Below are 18,068 nucleotides of genomic sequence, written 5' to 3' on the forward strand. Positions count from 1 at the left end.
CTTGTCTCTGCCTTCACTTGCATTTTGTGTGTGTGTGTGTGTGTGTGTGTGTGTGTGTGGTATGTGCTTGTTTGTGTGGTGTGTGTGTGTGTGTGTCTGCCTGCCTGCCTGTCTGTTTCCAAGTTCCTCTTTTTATAAGGACTCCAGTCATATATCATTAGAGTCCATCTCACGACTTTCTGCCCTCAACAACTCAACTCTGTCAAGCCTGAGATGGCAGTCTGGGATTGTGACACATCTTGGCAGCAGGCAGGAAGACTTGGATTTTAACCAGCCTGACTCTCCAACCTCTCTGGATTGACTTTTGTCACCTGATTAAGTTGAGTGTCAGGGCCTGTATCAGGCATTCTGTGTGTCCGCCCCTACCTATAGCAGCCAGGCCTGTGAGTCTAGGGGCCCAGGAGCCTGACAACCAGTAGCACTGTGCCATACAGAGTCCCAGGAGCACTGAGACCCTTGTGGCATCTATGTGGAAGTATGTCCCTATTGTCTCTGCTGTGGGGACAAGCAGAGAGAAGCAGAGGATAAGGGAGGGCCAGACACCCCAGCCATGGCTCCAGCTTCTGAGATCTTGGGGGATCTTATATCCTTGCCGTCCTGGGGCCAGCCCCTCCCCCCAGGCTGAATGGATCAATGGCTGTGGTCACCAGGTGCAGAGGCCGCCAATTGTGCAAGATCTTTCTGAGATTTTTCAGCTATCATCCTGCCTGGGCCAGGGGCCAGGCCACTTGGTAGTTCAGAGGACAGGACAGGGCACAGAAGAGGGGCTCAGGGTGCCTGTGTCCCAGTGGTATATGGACTTCGTTCCCGTCCTGAGCTCCAGTTCCCGGGAAGGTTTGCAGTGTGGAAGCTGGAGATTGGGAGAGAATGAGGAGAAGGTACTGGGCTGGGAATTCGTGTTGAGGGAAGAATGGACCCTCACAGGTCAAGGGTCAGGCCCACATGTTCAGACAAGGACCCAGACAGGGCTGTCAGGGGACAGTAAGGAGAGCCACCTTCACGCTGAGTCATACCCAGCTACAAGACCTTTCCATTCCCACCATGCTAGGCTTTCACGCACCGTTTTCTTGTTGGCCCAGACGGGGCTAATGGCGCCAATGAAACATCCAGGGATCATGACTTGGGGCCAGGGATCCACCCTGCTTCCTCTATCCCAGAATGGCCTATGTCCACTGACCATGCAGCCGGCATCTCAGAGCAGGCGTTTCTTCACACTCTCTCTACACTCAGTTCACGCTCCATAGCTTCCCATACTGCCCCTCACGCCCCATGCACATTTCTTACTCCATCTGTGCCTCACAGCTCCACACACACCTTCTGCCTCACAACCCATGTCCGTCTCACTCTGTGGACAGGCACATACCCACTTACGCTCACACGCAGATCCCCATGCTCCACGGCCTACACAGACCCACTCCACCCTACAGGCATGGCTATCATCCATTTGATTTTTACATGCCCCAGATATACATTCTTAACATACATCATGTGTCCACACATATACTCTACACTGTACACATATTTCCTACATGCCTGGTGAACGCGCACCAACACACACATACACACACACACACACACACACACACACACACACACACACACACACACGGGGAAACACATGTTCACAGCACACTGAGCCTCAGATTCATACACAGTTCTCTACAGGAACCCCTGGCTCACACCATGTGACCTGGCCAGTAGCTCTCCTTACCATCGTGCCTTGACAGCTCTTGCTTGGGCCCTTGCCCAAACTTGTAGGTCTGACCCTTGACCCTATGAGGGTCCATCCTTTCCTAGATAGTCCTTCCCAGCTCGCACACTCTCCTTCCTCACTCCCCAGTCTCCAGCTGCTACACGGTGATCACGTGTCTGGGTGAGACCCAGCCCCTCTGCAGCAGCACTGTCCCATCTAATTCTAACATGAGCCTCGCTTGTCGCCTCAGTTTCCTAGATCCCATCAAAACACAGAAAAGCAGGTGGGACTCATCTTTGCACAGCTCCTCTAGCCCAAGAGAGCAGCCAAGCTAACATTTCAATCTGCAATCAGTACCCAAATGAGCAATGCAACGACTGACTTTTTTTATTATTTTTATTTATTTTTATTTTTTCTTGCTCATGATCTGGAACATGTCTTACCTAAGAGCCCATCTCTGCTCATTCTGGCTCTATTTCATGTCCAAGGGACACGTGTGGCCAGTGGACAGCAGGGTTTTGTAGAATACCAGTAATTCTTAAATTAAATTCATGGAAGAGAGTGTCAAGTGCACCTCTCCCCTAGCCCACTTCTCTCCTATCCCCAGAAGTCACGGGCCCAGGCCTTTCTGGCCAGTGTCAGCTGTGTGAGCCCCTGTTCTCACCTGAATCTGCCTCTGCAGTTTCCCATTCACGCTCTTAGGGGACCAGGGGCTGTAACCAGGCAGAAATATCACCAAGCAACAGGCCCCGGGGGAGAGCTCAGGTCTCCTGCTCCTGCAGGTCCAGCCCCCTGGGCACTCATGGGGCAGGGCGGGGTTAGAGAGGCGGGCACTAACTACTTGCCTCCTGCCTCCTGCCTGTTTACCTGTGTTCAGTTTCATTGTCACCCTGGACCTGACAGGAGAGGCCCATGGAACTTGGGGCCACAGGCCACAAGGGACAAGGGCCAGACACCCCAGCCATGGCTCCAGGCCATTGATCCAACCTAAGCTGGCCAGTTGGGGGTGGAAAGACCTTGGCCTGGATAAACAGAGGCCTCCAGGCCTGTGTGCAGGCCCGGCACCTACCTTCCACTCTTGAAGGTAAGCAGGGGCCTCTGGGACAGAGAACCAGGATCTCTGGTCAATGGCCTGGTGACTAGGCCTTTGAATGGCTTACAGGGGCTCCTCGGCCAGAGTGACCTGGCATAGAGGCCATAGGGTGCACCAAGCTGCTGTTGGGGAAGGGTAGATGGGGCGAACCTAACGCAGCTGAGGGTGCAGGGTGCCAGAGGGCTTCCAGGGACCTGGTGGCCTGCGATTCAGGTGTACAGAGAAAGGGGAGGCCCAGTGTGTGGCCCTGGTTGCCTAATTTCTCATTTCATATACAGCTTCACATCCCAGGCTTTCTGGAGAGCAAGAGAGAGCCCAAGTCCTAATCTGTATCCATGTGGGATCTACACACAGGCCTCTTGGCTTGTAGGCTGGAGCTGGTGTGTGTGTGTGTGTACGTGCGTGTGTGTGCATGTGTGTGTGCAGGTATGTGTACATGCATTCATGTGTTTCAGCCTGTATGTGCGTGCGCGCATGCATGCATCTCCATCTCTACACATCTGGGGGTGGGTGCACATGGGTCATGTGTGTGGCTGGAGCTCCCAACCATCCCTTCCCCATGGCTCACACGCAGGCCCCTAGCTTCAGTGGTTCACAGCAGGGCTTCCGCTAAGTGCCAAGATATACTTCCCATGTCCTTGGGTCAGAGTCCTGACTTGGGCCTTCTGCTCAGTCTTAGGCAATTCATCTCCCAGGACTTTTGATTCACCAACCACTAAAAGGAGGAGACATTGAAGCAAACAGCCAAGGTTGCTGGAGGTGAAATGGGCTTGTGTGTCGCCGTGCAGCCCACGGCTGGAGTGGAACTCTCACACTGTGGTCAAATCCAGATCTCCACTGTGCTACCTGTGAACTCAGCCCGCAGAGGGTGGACAAGGCTCTCCACTGTCAAGAGGGTGGAAGAGGGTGCAGAGCTGTTGCCCAGTCCACCAGGAGAGAAGATTGTGCCCTTCAAGGGTCTCCACATTATGCATGGGTCAGAGAGCACACCCACCTAGTCAGTTGCACTGATGGGGGGGGGCAACTTTTGAGTCCAAGGCTGGTTTGGGCTGCACAGGAAGGCTGTGGGTTTTCAGTGCAGTAAGAAGGTAGAGCCACACATTTTTATTTATTTATTTATTATTTTTTATTAGGTATTTTCCTCATTTACATTTCCAATGCTATCCCAAAAGTCCCCCATACCCTCCCACCCACCCACTCCCACTTTTTGGCCCTGGCGTTCCCCTGTACTGGGGCATATAAAGTTTGCAAGACCAATGGGCCTCTCTTTCCAGTGATGGCCGACTAGGCCATCTTTTGATACATATGCAGCTAGAGTCAAGAGCTCCGGGGTACTGGTTAGTTCATAATGTTGTTCCACCTATAGGGTTGCAGATCCCTTTAGCTCCTTGGATACTTTCTCTAGGTCCTCCATTGGGGGCCCTGTGATCCATCCAATAGCTGACTGTGAGCATCCACTTCTGTGTTTGCTAGGCCCTGGCATAGTCTCACAAGAGACAGCTATATCTGGGTCCTTTCAGCAAAATCTTGCTAGTGTATGCACATTTTTATGATGGATTGGGCTTCAGGAAGATTCAAGCCACTGTCTAATAGCAAAAGCTGTGGTGTGGTCATCCTTGTGGGTACAGAAGATGGAGACGGAAGCTCTGTATTCACTGTGACCCCCACCCCCATATCCAGCGTATCTCTATGAGAGCTCTAATAAAATGGGGTGACAGCCAGTCACAGAGGTGAGGGGTTAGAGGCAGACTCAGCATCCTTTCTGGATCTAAGCCACCGAGCCCTACTTCCCACAGGCAATGAGACGAGGAAGAGGCTCTGTGCCTGGATACATGGTCGCCCCATTGCTCCACCCCAGCAGCCATTTCATTTGAGGGGAACACCCTGAGCTGGGCTCCCAGAGATGCCTGCCTCAGAGGTGCAGGAGGACAAAGACTGCCCCATTTTGCTTGCTTGCTGGCCAACTTGTATGAGACAAGCCAGTCTGGAGTGGCCTGGAAAGGGGATCCTCCTGCCTCAGACTCAGACTCCTGGGGCCTAGGATCATAGATGTGCTCTGCCAAGCAAGCCTCCTGGCTCTGGGTTTGGACATACATGTGACAGCTAAAGGAAAGGTTGCCGCCTCCTACCTTGTTTGAGTCAGGATCTTGTCCATGTTATCTGGCTCCCGAGCTTCTGAGTGTTCTTCTGTCTCCGTTTCCCATCTTGCTGTAGGAGCACTGCGATTACAGATGCCCAGTAGTACATCCAGTTTTTATGTGAGGGCTTTCTGGGGATCTGAACTCGGGTCCTCATATTCGTCCAGCAAGATATTTGACTTTGCAAGCCATCTCCCCAGCACCAAGTCTTCTTTTGAAAAAGGGAGGTTGAGAGAAACAAGGCCCCAAGCCAGTGTTGATTTTAACCAAGGGTGGCCCAGGTTTAAGGAGACAAGTGGCTTAAGTAACCAAGGACCCTGGACCCTGAACCCATTGCCAGACAGTGCATAGGAAAGGCTCCCACATGCTACCCAGCCTCAGTGTGGTGGCACTAGGCTAAGGTCTCACGGGCTTCAATAAAGGCTGTTGTGTGTGACAAGAGATGGTCAGCAGGCTTGGGCGTCATGGTGTGGTTGTTGGGAGCCATTGAAGGATTCAGACCCAGTGGATGAGGGCAGGGGTCAGGAGATCTTTCTGGTAACAATGTGGAGGATGGGACAGAGGAGGGGCCAGGAGGCAGAAAGCCCATCTAGGAGGCTAGGTGAATTCTCCCACAAACACATTTTCTGTGCGTATGCTTTGGAGTCACAGTGACATCTATAAGTGTCAGAAAGAGAGAGAGAGAGAGAGAGAGAGAGAGAGAGAGAGAGAGAGAGAGAGAGAGAGAACAATGTTCCAGGGAAGTGGAATCCTTGCTGTGGTGTGTGTGTGTGTGTGGGGGGTGTCCTTCTTTGTCCAAAGTTTGCTTGGGAGTATCTAAGGTAAAGTGGCAGAAGGAATAAGAAGAGGTGACATCCCATTGTCATTTGGCCATGACTAGTTAATTATAGGAGATAGCCAGAGTAGAGGAAAACTCAAAGAGACACTCAGCTACTGCTGTGTGATCTTAACTAGGGGGGTTAGCCTCTCTGGGCCACAATTTTTTTCATCTGTGTAAATGGCATTCAAATACCAGGATAATGAGGCAAATCCTGGCCTGGGCAGTTCCCAGGACACTCTGGGCTTTAGCTGCTTCATCTGTCTAATGGGTGCAAAGTCCTGAGAGGCTTGCATGAAGCACCCACACAGAAAGGGTTCCCACCTGTTTGTGGGCACTACCTAAGGACCCACCAAGAGCCAAACCATCCAGCCCTGCTGCCTGCCTTCTGGGATGTCCTCCTAAGGCCACTTTTACTCCCTATGACCTGCCTAGCAGCCACCTCAGTCACCAGTTCCCGGGCCTCTGTCCTTCCATGCAAAGGTGTTGAGCGCCACTGGGTCTCAGCAAAAGCTCCTTTGCAGATGCCGAGATGTTTCCAGCTCCCCTGTTCTACCAGGATGCCCACCGCCGAGGTCCCCCAAGCGGCTGATGGTCAGGGCGATGCGGGTGATGGAGAGGAAGCTGCTGAGCCAGAGGGGATGTTCAAGCCCCCCCAAAACACCAAGAGAAAAGACCGGGACTACGTCCGCTTCACACCACTGTTGCTGGTCTTGGCTGCGCTGGTCTCAGCAGGGGTCATGCTTTGGTATTTCCTAGGTAATGGAAACTGAGGATCTACTTGAAGAGACCCCCTGGGAGGGTTCAGGGTGGATATAAGGAAGATTGTCTTGGCTGTGAGGGACACATGAGGTGAACCAGGATTTCTTGTTCTGAGGTGGTTTTCCACTCCTTGTAGTCTACCTGGGTAACCATCCCTATATCCCTTAAGGTGGGCATACTGCTGGACCTCTGTTGATACCATAGCTTAGTGTGCTCCCTGCTTCCTTCAGCCAGGGATGCACCCAATTCTTGGGTCTGAGCCAGCCAGGGTATGTGAGCACGCCATTCCTTGCTGAGAGCCCTCCTGGGCTTTCCCTTGGGCTCTGCTGCAGGAGGCCCATAGGTACCGATGGGACCTGGTACCAATTAGTGCCTCTGCTCATTTGAGGCCCATGTGCTCCTCTGGAGAGAGGACCATAGCTCCGTCACCTCTGAATCTCCAGGGTTCAGTGCGGAGAGTCAAGAGGACCACTAGAGAGCACCCAGGCTTGTGAACCTCTTCCTCATATCTGACTTGGGCCCTTTGGCTCTGAAATCAGGTCCCTCAAGCAGTCCCATGGCACCCCAGGAGCAGTTGGTCCTGTTCTGGACCTAGAGACACCCTTCCACCCACACATTCAAAACTTGATGGTCCCAAGTGCTAGATGGGGATAGCTCACCTCCAACCCTGCATCATGGAGGAAAGTGGATCAACAAGATTAGTCTGTGACTGTGAAAATGTTTCCCATAAGGAATAGAAGGTTTATTTATCTGTCTGTTCATCCATCCAAATATCATCCACCCATTCATCCATCTATCCATCCAACATCTACCATCCACCCACCCATCCAACATCGTTCATCCATTTATCCCTCTGCCAACCATTTCATCATTATCACATAGCCATCTATCCATTGACCATCTACCTATCCATCACCCATCTATTTATCCATCCATTACTTACCCATTGTCCATTCACTAGCCACCCATCTATCTGCCATCTCTTCATCAACCATCCATCTATCCACTTTTTCATTTATCTATCTATCCATCATCTATGAATTCATCTATCCATCAACTCAACCATTCAACTATTCACGTTACTCATCTGTCAATCATTCATCCATTGATCCACTCATCCATAATAGTCCAATAATCTACACATCCATCCATCCACCCATCCATCCATCTGTCCATCCATCCATCCATCCATCCATCCATCCATCCATCCATCCATCTGCCCAGTGCCAGGCACAGGGATTTGTGCTAGACTCTGGTGATGGCTTCTGTCCTCCTTCATGATTCCACTGTGGTGTCAAATACAAATATAACATGCCTGTCGTGACAGAGGAGGCTAAGGGGGTTTGGAAACCCCAGAAGGGAGATCTCAGCTCACATACATGATTAGAGGCTTTCCAGTAAACTGTTGCATAGGATTCTTTCTGGACAGACTCAGCAGCACACTTTCAGGTCTGTTGACAGGACCTGGGAGGCTATATACACTTAGAACAGCACTAGACCAACAGACCCACCTAATCCAACCCAGATTCGAGAAAGGTGACACGCTAAAGACCCCTATCTCAGGGTTTCTGTCGCTGCGATAAAACACCATGACCAAAAGCAACCTGGAGAGGAAAGGGTTAATTTCACCTCACACTTCCAGATAACAGTCCATCACTGGGAATGTCAGGAAGGGGGAGCTGAAGCAGAGGCTGGGGCTTGCTTAGCCTGCTTTCTGATAGCACTTACCAGTGCAGGGGTGGCACCCCCACAGTAAGCTGAGCCCTCCCATATCAACTATCAATCAAGAAAATGTCTCATCGGCTTGCCCACAGGCCAACCTGGTGAGAACATTTTCTCAATTGAGGTTTCCTCTTCCCAGTGACTCTAGCTTGTGTCAAGTTGAGGTAAATGTAACCATTGCAATACCCATGTTCAACAGCAGCTGGCTTGGGGTGACTCGCAGCTCTTCTCAGAGCAACCCTTCACCAGGAAGTGGGAAGCCCGTACCCCAAATGCTGCAGGCTGGAGCACAGTCTCATTAAGCTGCTGGGTAATCAGGCTTCAGGGTTGAAGAGCCAGGCACTCAGATGGCAGTCATCTTTCTAACCCTTTGTCCTGTGCCCCAGTGGAGTTCTACCTGGGGCTGTAGACCTAGGGCATGGGGTGAGTGCTCTACAACCTTCCAGAAAAGCCAACCCCTAAAAGGACTCAGGGTAGAAGACGCCTCCGGGAGAGCTGTTAGGTTGACTCCTCCTACCCAGGCCAGCATGAGAGATAGTGCTTTGATAGATAGATAGATAGGTAGATAGATAGATAGATAGATAGATAGATAGATAGATAGAGAGAGAGATGGAGAGAGAGAGAGAGGTAGAAAGAAAGGTAGATGGATAAATGGATAGATAGATAGATAGATAGATAGATAGATAGATAGATAGATAGATAGAGAAAGATAGAAAGGTAGATAGATGAATTAATGGATAGATAGATAGATAGATAGATAGATAGATAGATAGATAGATAGATAGATAGATTAGATAGATGAGCAATAGATAGCTGGGAAGCATGCCCCACCCATCTTAGAAGGATAATGGACAGCCCAAAGTGGGGCTGATAGCTGGGCAAGGAGCAAGATGAATCTGTATGGGATGTGTGCCTGGATTCATTGCTCCTCTGTGGGATCCAATAGTTGAGCCCCTCATTCTCCCAGTCATCCCACAGCTCCAGATTGGCCCCATCCCTTCCTACTCCCCAAGAAAAAGCCTCTCAGAAAAGAGACCTCAGGACACCAGACACCAGCCCTCCCACTATGAGGGCTCTGCCTCCCACCCTCTCAAGAGCCGTCTAAAGCAAGATTCCAATCACTCCCACCTTCCTTTCACAGTGGGACCCTTTCCACCCTCCGTGGACCCTTGAGAGCCCCTCTTAGCCTCTTCTTTCAGTGCAGCATCCCTAGATGGTGTTATGACTTGAGGAGACCTCCTGTGAACATCTACTCTCACACACCCTGTGGGGCCAGGCTCTACTCCACTCCCAGGCTCAGCTCTTTCAGCCCCCTGTCATGGCCACTGTTGAATCTTAGAGCTAGGTGTCCCTGGCTGTATCGGGCCAGGAGCACACAGTCTTCCTTGCCACTGTCAACCTCAGCTCTCATTCCTTCAGCATCCTCTGCCAAGGAAGATTCTCCCTTTCTTGTCTCTACCCATTTTTCTTGGGCATCATTAGTAATCAGCGTCCTTTATCCACAGCCACTCCCAATTTTGCTTGTCCAGCTCAGGTTGCCTTCCACCACTGCTGCTGCCTCGCCCCCTGAATGTCCAAGGACCCCCTCAAACCCCACGTGTGCAGAACACAGATCTCGCCAGTCCTTACAATCTCTCGTTCCCCATGTCCATGCACCTGCAGGTGTCCATTTTGGCCCCACAGCTTCTTCTCTACTTTTACTGCCCCACTTTGCAGTCTACCCAACATGGTGGATGCCCAGCACACCGCTTTGGGATCCCTGTGTAACTTGGTAGATGAAGATGAGGAGAAGTAGGGAGACCAGTGCCGCCTTGGAAGCACAAGATACTCGGAGGGTTGGGGTGACAGGAGGTAAGAGAGACAAGAGACTTTTGGACAAGCTTCTTCCATAACCCCCTTCTTTCTGACCAGGGTACAAGGCAGAAGTGACTGTAAGCCAGGTATACTCTGGCAGCCTCCGGGTGCTCAACCGTCATTTCTCCCAGGACCTGGGCCGACGGGAGTCTATTGCTTTTCGCAGTGAATCTGCCAAAGCCCAGAAGATGGTACGGAGGGATGGGAGGGCAGGCGGGGGAAATGTGAGAGGGCCAAGTTATGTGTTTGGGTGTCCAGTAGGTTTGTCTGTCACTTTGCGGGGAATGCTCACAGAGGGTGCTGGGGAGACCCTGTCCTGGGTACCATGGGAAAGGACTGTGCTGGAGAGGCAGGGTCATGCACAGGCTCCAACTGACTAGAAAGAGACCTAGATTTTGCCTCTTGCAATAGGGAACTTGCAGCTGACATTGTCAGGGCCCTGCCCCCCACCCATACACTGCAATGACGATTGCATTAGGGACAGGGTGCTGCTAGCTCCTTCCACTCTCAGCCAGGCACAGGACTACTATTCAGGCTGCTAGAAGCAATGCTGTAGGCATCCCTCAGCCATGAGAGCCAGAGAGCTGAATACTATGCATCCCACCATCAAGATGTCCTTATAGGGAACACCACAGGGCCCTTCATGCTGTGTCCAAGTGTGCTCTATCAATAGCCCCTCCGTTGCTCTCAGCAGTACCTTGCTCATTAACGGCAGGCATTCTGAACTCCCAGAATAGACTAGCTATACCAGAGGTTGTGGGGTGGGATGGGGTAGGGGTGAAGGCTGTGCTTGATTTAACCTTGAGCTTGTGAGGGTGGCAAGCACAGGTTTGATGACCAGAAGGGACTTGAGAAGCCTGCACCTTGGAGGCCACCATGGAGGGTGACCGGGACTTTGTCTTCCTTCTCACAGCTCCAAGAGCTGGTTGCCAGCACCCGCCTGGGTACTTACTACAACTCTAGTTCTGTCTACTCCTTTGGGTGAGTTGTCCCGGCCCAAAGGGCCCCTGTGAAAGCCACAGATCTAAAGGCATGAGGGCTGGACCCTGTAGGCAACTGACACAATGCCCTAACCATACTCTACCTCAAAACTCCATTAGAAAGAAAACAAAGAACATGGGAGAAACAGAGGCATGGAGCAGAAACTTAGCCTCCAACGTGTGGTTTCCCTTTATTGAGCTTGGTTTTGTCATCCATAAATAGCGGTGTTGTTGTGACAGGGTTCACACCACACCGTGACTGGGGCTGCCTGATATAAGTGGGTTTAGGTTCAGGGTGTGCTTAAAAGCATGTGGCTCAGGACCCCCAGTCCAGGACTTGGCTTGCCTGGTCATATTTGGTTCTGCCAGTTACTAAATGACCTACTGTGACTCTGTCTCTCCTCCTAGGGGTGGGGAAGAAAGCATAGTGTGTTTCCAGTGGGTCTAAGTCTCAGTCAGTTCCCTTGAGTGGGGGCTGGGCTGGGACTTTAGGCTTCTTTCACTTCTGTCTGCCTAGGGAGGGACCCCTCACCTGCTTCTTCTGGTTTATCCTTGACATCCCCGAGTACCAGCGACTGACCCTGAGCCCTGAGGTAGTGCGCGAGCTCCTGGTGGGTGAGCTACTGTCCAACAGCTCATCCCTGGCTTCCTATAAGACCGAATATGAGGTGGACCCGGAAGGCCTGGTGATCCTGGGTCAGTACTGTGAGGGGGAATCCTGGTGGGGTCAGATCAGCGGGCCGGGGGAGGCTGCCTCCCTCTGGGGGTTGGGATGCTCAGGTGATCCTGGAGCCAAGATAGAAGTCGAGGGTGGGGACAGGGGCAGGGGCAGGGTGGGGGCAGACAGCATGGAGGGCTTACCTCCGCTGAGCCTGGCTCGGCTTCTCTCCCCTGTTTTTATTTTCGTTGTTCTATTTATTTGGCTTTGCCCTTGTTTATTTGTTTGTTCATTTCCTTTTGACAGAAGCCAGTGTGAACGACATAGTCGTACTGAATTCCACGCTGGGTACGCTGCTCTGTCCTTGTATTGGCCTCTTTCCTTTAGAATCATAGGTCTTCTTGTCTGGTCCATTGTGGGGGTGGAGGTCCCGAGGTGTCCACTGTGGGGACAGGGAGCCCCAACTTAGAAACACTGGGGGGATCTCAGAGGGGAACCTGGGTGAGGGCTCTGAGCCCAGGTGGGGGCTCAGGTAGACGTGTGCTTGCACGCCTGTGCCTTAGATGTGAGTGTAAGCCCCCCCCCCCATGGGTTAGCCATGTGAAAACCTACCTCTGCTGCCTGTCACTCAAATCAACCTACCTGCCTACCCTCTTTCTTACTGAAGGTAGAAACAATCTTGCCAATCCATGCTTAATCCTTTGGCCATGCAGGACTTAACTAGGTCTGTTGAAGAGGATGGTTCTGGCACACTCAAGAACTCTCTCTTTACACTTCCCTCCTTGCTCTGCCTGATACCACACTGTTAGAATCACGTTGATTTTCTCCCAGACGCTATACTAGCCTGCTACTGAGGCCTGAATAGCCAGGTGCCAGGCAGCCCACTCTGTGGTACAAGGTTAGGGGTACCATGCACACTGTAGACTACGGACTGGTGACTCCTGGGGTTGTACACACAACATGCTATCTAAGCTACTGTACCCTATGACACAAGCCTAGTGCTCAGATTCCCGCTGTCCCAGCTAGTGTGGCCACCTAGAGCAGACGCAGGAGTGAGCACCTCAACCCCTCTCAAGGAGGAAGATGGTTTCAAATCCTAGGTGTGCCTGTTCTGACTCCCTTTCCTCCTGCCCTTGGTGGATGGAAGCACTGACCTCAAAAGCACGGTTCAACAGTTAAAGCCAAGATTGTCAAACAATTATTCTGAGCTGGGCCAGGTATACCTACCTGCCTTGACAAGGGGTGGTGTGGAGGTCAAGAACACAGACCCTGTTTCCATCATCTGTGTGGGGCTATCTATCTATCTATCTATCTATCTATCTATCTATCTATCTATCTATCTATCTATCTACCTATCTATAAATTATCTATCAATCCATCATTTATCTATCATCTATCTATCTATCTATCTATCTATCTATCTATCTATCTATCTATCTATCTATCTATCTATCTATAGATTATCTATCAATCTATCATTTATCCATCATCTATCTATCTATCTATAAATTATCTATCAATCTATCATCAATCTATCTATCTATCTACCTATCTATCTATCAATTATCTATCAATCTATCATTTATCCATCATCTATCTATCTATCTATCTATCTATCTATCTATCTATCTATCTATCTATCTATCTATGGGGAAATGCCTTGTGCAAGTGTGTTTTTCTTTTGTTCTAGAACCCCCCCAGTCCCCCATAGCAGCTCCAATTTTGATTCTTAGTTAAAAAGCCTTTGACTTTTTTTTGGAGACAGGGTTTCTCTGTGTAGCCCCTGGCTGTCCTGGACTTCTCTTTGTAGACCACATTTGGCTTGAATTTACAGAGATCTGCCTGCCTTTACCTCCCGAGTGTTGGGATTAAGGCGCGTACCGTAACTGCCAAACCTTGAATTTTATTTTTCAGAAAATGATTTCCCATGTAGCTCAGGCTGCCCCAAAGTCCTCTTGCCCTCATCTTTTGAGTGCTGGGATTTCAGCTGTGGGCCACCACACTGGACTTTATTCTTAGAAAAACAAGTCCATTTATATGAATAACACATTTTTATAAGAAGTGGCAGCTTTTCCTAAAACCACCAATCTGCCTTGAAGAAAGGTATTGTGATGTCTGTCTGTTGGTGTCGGGGTGGCCACTTTGTGGGTGTCTGTATTTGGTCTGCTGTGACATCACAGGTCACAGAGCCCTGGGACACTCTGCTGTGTTCTCCAGGAGGCAAAAGAAACAAGGGCCTTAGTGTTAATATGAAGAGTCTGGCCTTGACCCCCTTAGGACCTGGGGCGCCACACTGAGAACTCTGTGCGTGGTCGGGAAGGCTCTTGCTATCTTGCTACCATCCTCTTTGCTTTATTCCCTCTGTGGTGGTTTCCTGTTTCATCGCAGGGGATGGCTTTCATAGCATCACACACCTGAGTGTGTTGGCACACATGTTGACCCCAGAACTCAGAAGGCAGAGGCAGAACCCTAAGACTTTGACATTAGCCTGAGTTGCATAGTGAGACCCTGTCAGAAACGAAAATAACACCCCAAATAAGCCACCACCCCCTCCCATCTGCTTTCTCGGCTCCTTTGAAAGGTCATGGTCAGCAAGATGTCACTGTCAGCTTGGTCACCCTCAGTGCCGCAGCATAGACAGCGCTGGGCCTCAGTGGCTAGTCATGGCCAGCATCCGGTGTCAGTTCTGCAGGAGTCACCTGTGCAGTGTCCAGTGCAGACTGTGGTCTATGCTATGTCTGCTCTGACGAAAAGCCTTACGTTTCTGGTGGTGGAGCTGCGCTTCTTGCTTGTGTGGGTGCCCACAGAGGTCAAAGGGCAGAGGAGAAGTCAAACTCTCTCCTTTTGCAGTGCTAGGACTAAATCCAGGGATCATGCATGGCAGTCATGTGGTTCCAGCCTGCTGGCACCTTTCAAGTAGAATGAGTTCCCCCCATGTCCCACGCCAGGCCCCTGCTTATACTGGGCCACCTGGGTGACATAACCTCCCCCCCCACACACACACACAGCGAGCTCTGATCCCCATTGGGAGACAGACACACAGAATATCACAGGCCAGTTACCAAAGCCAGAATGGATAGGCTGTGAAGGAAAGACTGGTTCTGTGCAAGGCATGAAGGTGAGCATAGTTGCAAGGCGGAGCAAGGAGTCAGGTGAGGGGATCCAGGGAGGAAGGAGGGAACAGCTCTTGATCCAGCAGCCAAAGCCATCTTAGAGGCTGGGGTGTCAGGCCCAAGCCTGGGGAGCTGGGAGTTCCTTGGGTCTAGTGGGGAATGGCCCCTTGGCCAGATGAGACATGGCTCCACATACCATGAGCAAAGCCCAGGAGAGGCCTGGTGCAGGCATGAGTATTAACCTCTACCCATTGCTGGGGCAGGACTCTTAGTCCTGTTTGCAGTTAGCACGAGGCAGGAGGGGCACACATCTCTGCTTCATTACTTTTCAAAAACAAAAATTATCAAAATGGCTCGCATAAGGTATGGGCTTAAAGCAAGATTCACAAAACAGAGACATCTCTGAGAAGCCAGATAGCAGAGACAGGTCTCTCCCTTTCCCCAGGCAGATTCCTAGGCAGCCTCTCTGCCCAGGAGGCATGTATTGCACTAGAGTCTGGCTGGCCAGGGCAGGAGAGGGGGCAGGACCCTACCTGGCCCTCGTCATCACACAGAGTGGATAGGGTGAGGGTTATGTTTATGTATGCCAGAACTCAGGGTGGCTAAGCTACTGGCCAGAGTCACACAGCTGATGCATGCCGGTGCCAGGATGGTACAAACAGCTTTCCCTCCCCCAACCCCACCCGTCTCAGGTTCCCTGAGCCTGCTGGCAGAGCTCCTGGTCTCCCTGCTTCAGGAAGCCGAAGGCCCGGCTTAATGGGTTCTCAGCTTTGCTATCTCTGGCATCCAAGCTTGCGGATTAAATGAGCTTTAAGTAAATTAAATTTTATAAGTGCACTTAATTTATTATGCTTAATCAGGAAGACTAAATATTAAATTAAGTTGAGTTTAATGGAAGGATATCCTGGGGTGTGGGGTCTGGTGAGATACAAAACGAGTTGTGAAATGAGGGTAGCTATTGACTGGGGCTGAGCCTCAGCCCCAGGGGACAGCTGTGGGGTGACAACTCAGCTGGGGGGCAGGGGGAGTCACAAGAAGATGCATTGCTTTTATTCAATGCTTATGGCTTTTATTCGGCATTTCTGGCTCCATGCTGTGTGTCCCAGCATGGACTGTCCCCAGGCTGTGGCAGCCCCATGAGTGTGGGCCGCTGTCCTCAGTATACAGGTGGGAAAGCCAGCCTCCCAGGGTAGAAAGTCCAGAGAACTGCTAAGGGCAGGGAACAGGATGGTGGGTGCAAGACCCGGGCCTTGCAGCATCCCTGAGTGTTTGGCACTGGGTGGATGAGGCAGCCCACTGCTGGTCTTACAGCCTGCACAGTGTCACTCCAGGGGGACCCACGCCAGATTGTATAGCCTCACCCTGTTTTAACTTCTTTGGCTCCCTGTGGCCACAGGACAGAGCAGTGCTGGGCCTGATGCGATCTGGTCTGCCTCCTTCTCCCTATCTTGTCCTCCTGCAATGCCTGCTCTGTGTTAAGACTCTGCAAAGCTCCTGCCAGGTCTCTCTGCTTCTTGCCATCTATACACCTTGGGCTCAGTCCAAGGTCTTCATCTTCTGTGCTATCTGTGCCGGGCACTCTTCCTGGCCCACAGGGCTCTGTGTGTTTGTTAAACGATTGAATGAGTGCGTGAGTCAGAGGCTGGGCAGGGAAGCTACAGGGGGAAGAAAGGTGGATGCCCAAGCCCGGCCCGGCCCCTCTCCTCCCTGCCTGCTACCATGGCTGGAGAAGGCTTTGTAGCTATTCCCAGTCTCTCTTTCTGGCTAAGGGCTCTGTCCTTTTCTACCTCCAGGCTGTTATCGCTACAGCTACGTGAACCCAGGCCAGGTACTCCAGTTGAGGGGGCCTGACCAGCAGACCACAAGCTGCCTGTGGCATCTGCAAGGGCCTGAGGACCTCATGATCAAAGTGCGGCTGGAGTGGACCCGGGTCGATTGCAGAGACAGGGTGGCGATGTACGACGCTGCTGGGCCCCTGGAGAAGAGACTTATTACCTCGTGAGTCCCTCCCTGAAGGGCTGAGGGAGTCCCAGGGTCAAAGGCCACACTTTGCGTTGGAGCCTCAGCCTCAGGCCCATATGGCTGCTGTGGAGGGCAGTGGGAAGGGAGGCTACAAGGTTGTGTGCCAAGCAGTGGTCTCCAATTTCTTCTCAGAGCCTCAGTTTTCCCATCTGGATGAAACTAAGCAGTTGTAGGGTGATCTCTAAGGTCAACTCTGGGAAGGCACATGGCTTGTTAGAACATTCTAGAATCTGGCAGCAGTCTGGTATTTCAACCAGCACTCTTGCTGCATCCTAACTGTGTCCCTTAAAACACTATGTTTGCCCCTTTGAGCCTCAGTTTTTCTCATCTGTAAAATGGGTGTATACCCTTACACACCATTTTCTGATATAGACAATATTGAAGATATGCAGCCATTGTGTCCCTCATTCCATACTGGGTAGCTGGGGGCCTCTAGGGCCCCAACCATCTTCTCCAAGATGGACATGGGGGTGCTGAACCTGGAAGACCCTGCAGGAAAGGGGGCTGGCAGTGCTGAGTTGTGCCATTGTTTGATGCCAGGGGACAAGGGGGTGTCATTTCTGTGTCTCTTGGATCATACCATCTTGTACACTTCTCTGCTCCATCAGGGTCTATGGGTGCAGCCGCCAGGAACCCGTGATGGAGGTGCTGGCGTCGGGCTCCGTCATGGCCGTGGTGTGGAAGAAGGGCATGCATAGCTACTATGACCCTTTCCTGCTCTCAGTGAAGTCTGTGGCCTTCCAGGGTGAGAGTCTCCAAGGATGGAAGGGGGTACAGACAGGAGCCCTGGTCTCTGGTGGCATGCCCTATGCCTTCTCTGTCCTATCAGTGATAGAGTGGCTCTGGAAGCCTTCAGTGAGCCGCAGTCCCCTCCCCTCCCTTCCTACCTCTCTCTCCCTTTGTCCTTCACTCTCCTCTCAGGGCCCTGGCAGCCCCCAGCAAAGGTGTCCGTCCTGGCAGACCCCCAAGAGGTCTTGGCTCATCCCTAGCCTCAGTCGATTCTTCCTGCCTCTCACTTCCCATCCCACCCCTCCCTGTCCCCAATCTGTCCTCTGGGTTAGCAGTATTAACTTGAGGACCCTGCCTGTGCTATAGCTGGACTTCTCATTAGAGCCGCTTGCCGTTTCTAGCTGCCATTCCTCTGAAGGTGTCTGATGGTTCTTCTTATTCTCCTGGGTCTTCCCTGGGCTCTCCCACAGGCCTCCAGCTGGCCCTG

General features: G+C 51.6%; 1 protein-coding gene across 4 annotated transcripts in view; it reads left to right on the forward strand.

Annotated features, from left to right (window-relative positions):
* Positions 1 to 790: 790 nt before the first annotated feature.
* The window catches only part of Tmprss6 (transmembrane serine protease 6), a 31,260-nt gene continuing 13,982 nt past the window's right edge, over positions 791 to 18,068 (forward strand). The window contains exons 1-8 of one of the 4 annotated variants that reach the window (XM_085831408.1): positions 791 to 878; positions 6,266 to 6,500; positions 10,137 to 10,270; positions 10,993 to 11,060; positions 11,577 to 11,755; positions 12,024 to 12,065; positions 16,624 to 16,828; positions 17,461 to 17,597. In XM_085831408.1, coding sequence (XP_085687534.1) covers positions 795 to 878; positions 6,266 to 6,500; positions 10,137 to 10,270; positions 10,993 to 11,060; positions 11,577 to 11,755; positions 12,024 to 12,065; positions 16,624 to 16,828; positions 17,461 to 17,597 — 1,084 coding nt within the window. In that variant the 5' untranslated portion in view covers positions 791 to 794. Of the gene's footprint in view, positions 879 to 2,542; positions 2,778 to 6,265; positions 6,501 to 10,136; positions 10,271 to 10,992; positions 11,061 to 11,576; positions 11,756 to 12,023; positions 12,066 to 16,623; positions 16,829 to 17,460; positions 17,598 to 18,068 lie in introns of those variants that run through there. The other 3 variants (XM_021182873.3, XM_085831410.1, XM_085831409.1) reach the window with 3 other exon arrangements.

Source organism: Mus caroli, unplaced genomic scaffold (genome assembly GCF_978045245.1).
Source record: "Mus caroli unplaced genomic scaffold, Mus_caroli_1 scaffold_16, whole genome shotgun sequence".
Taxonomy (NCBI): Eukaryota; Metazoa; Chordata; class Mammalia; order Rodentia; family Muridae; genus Mus; species Mus caroli.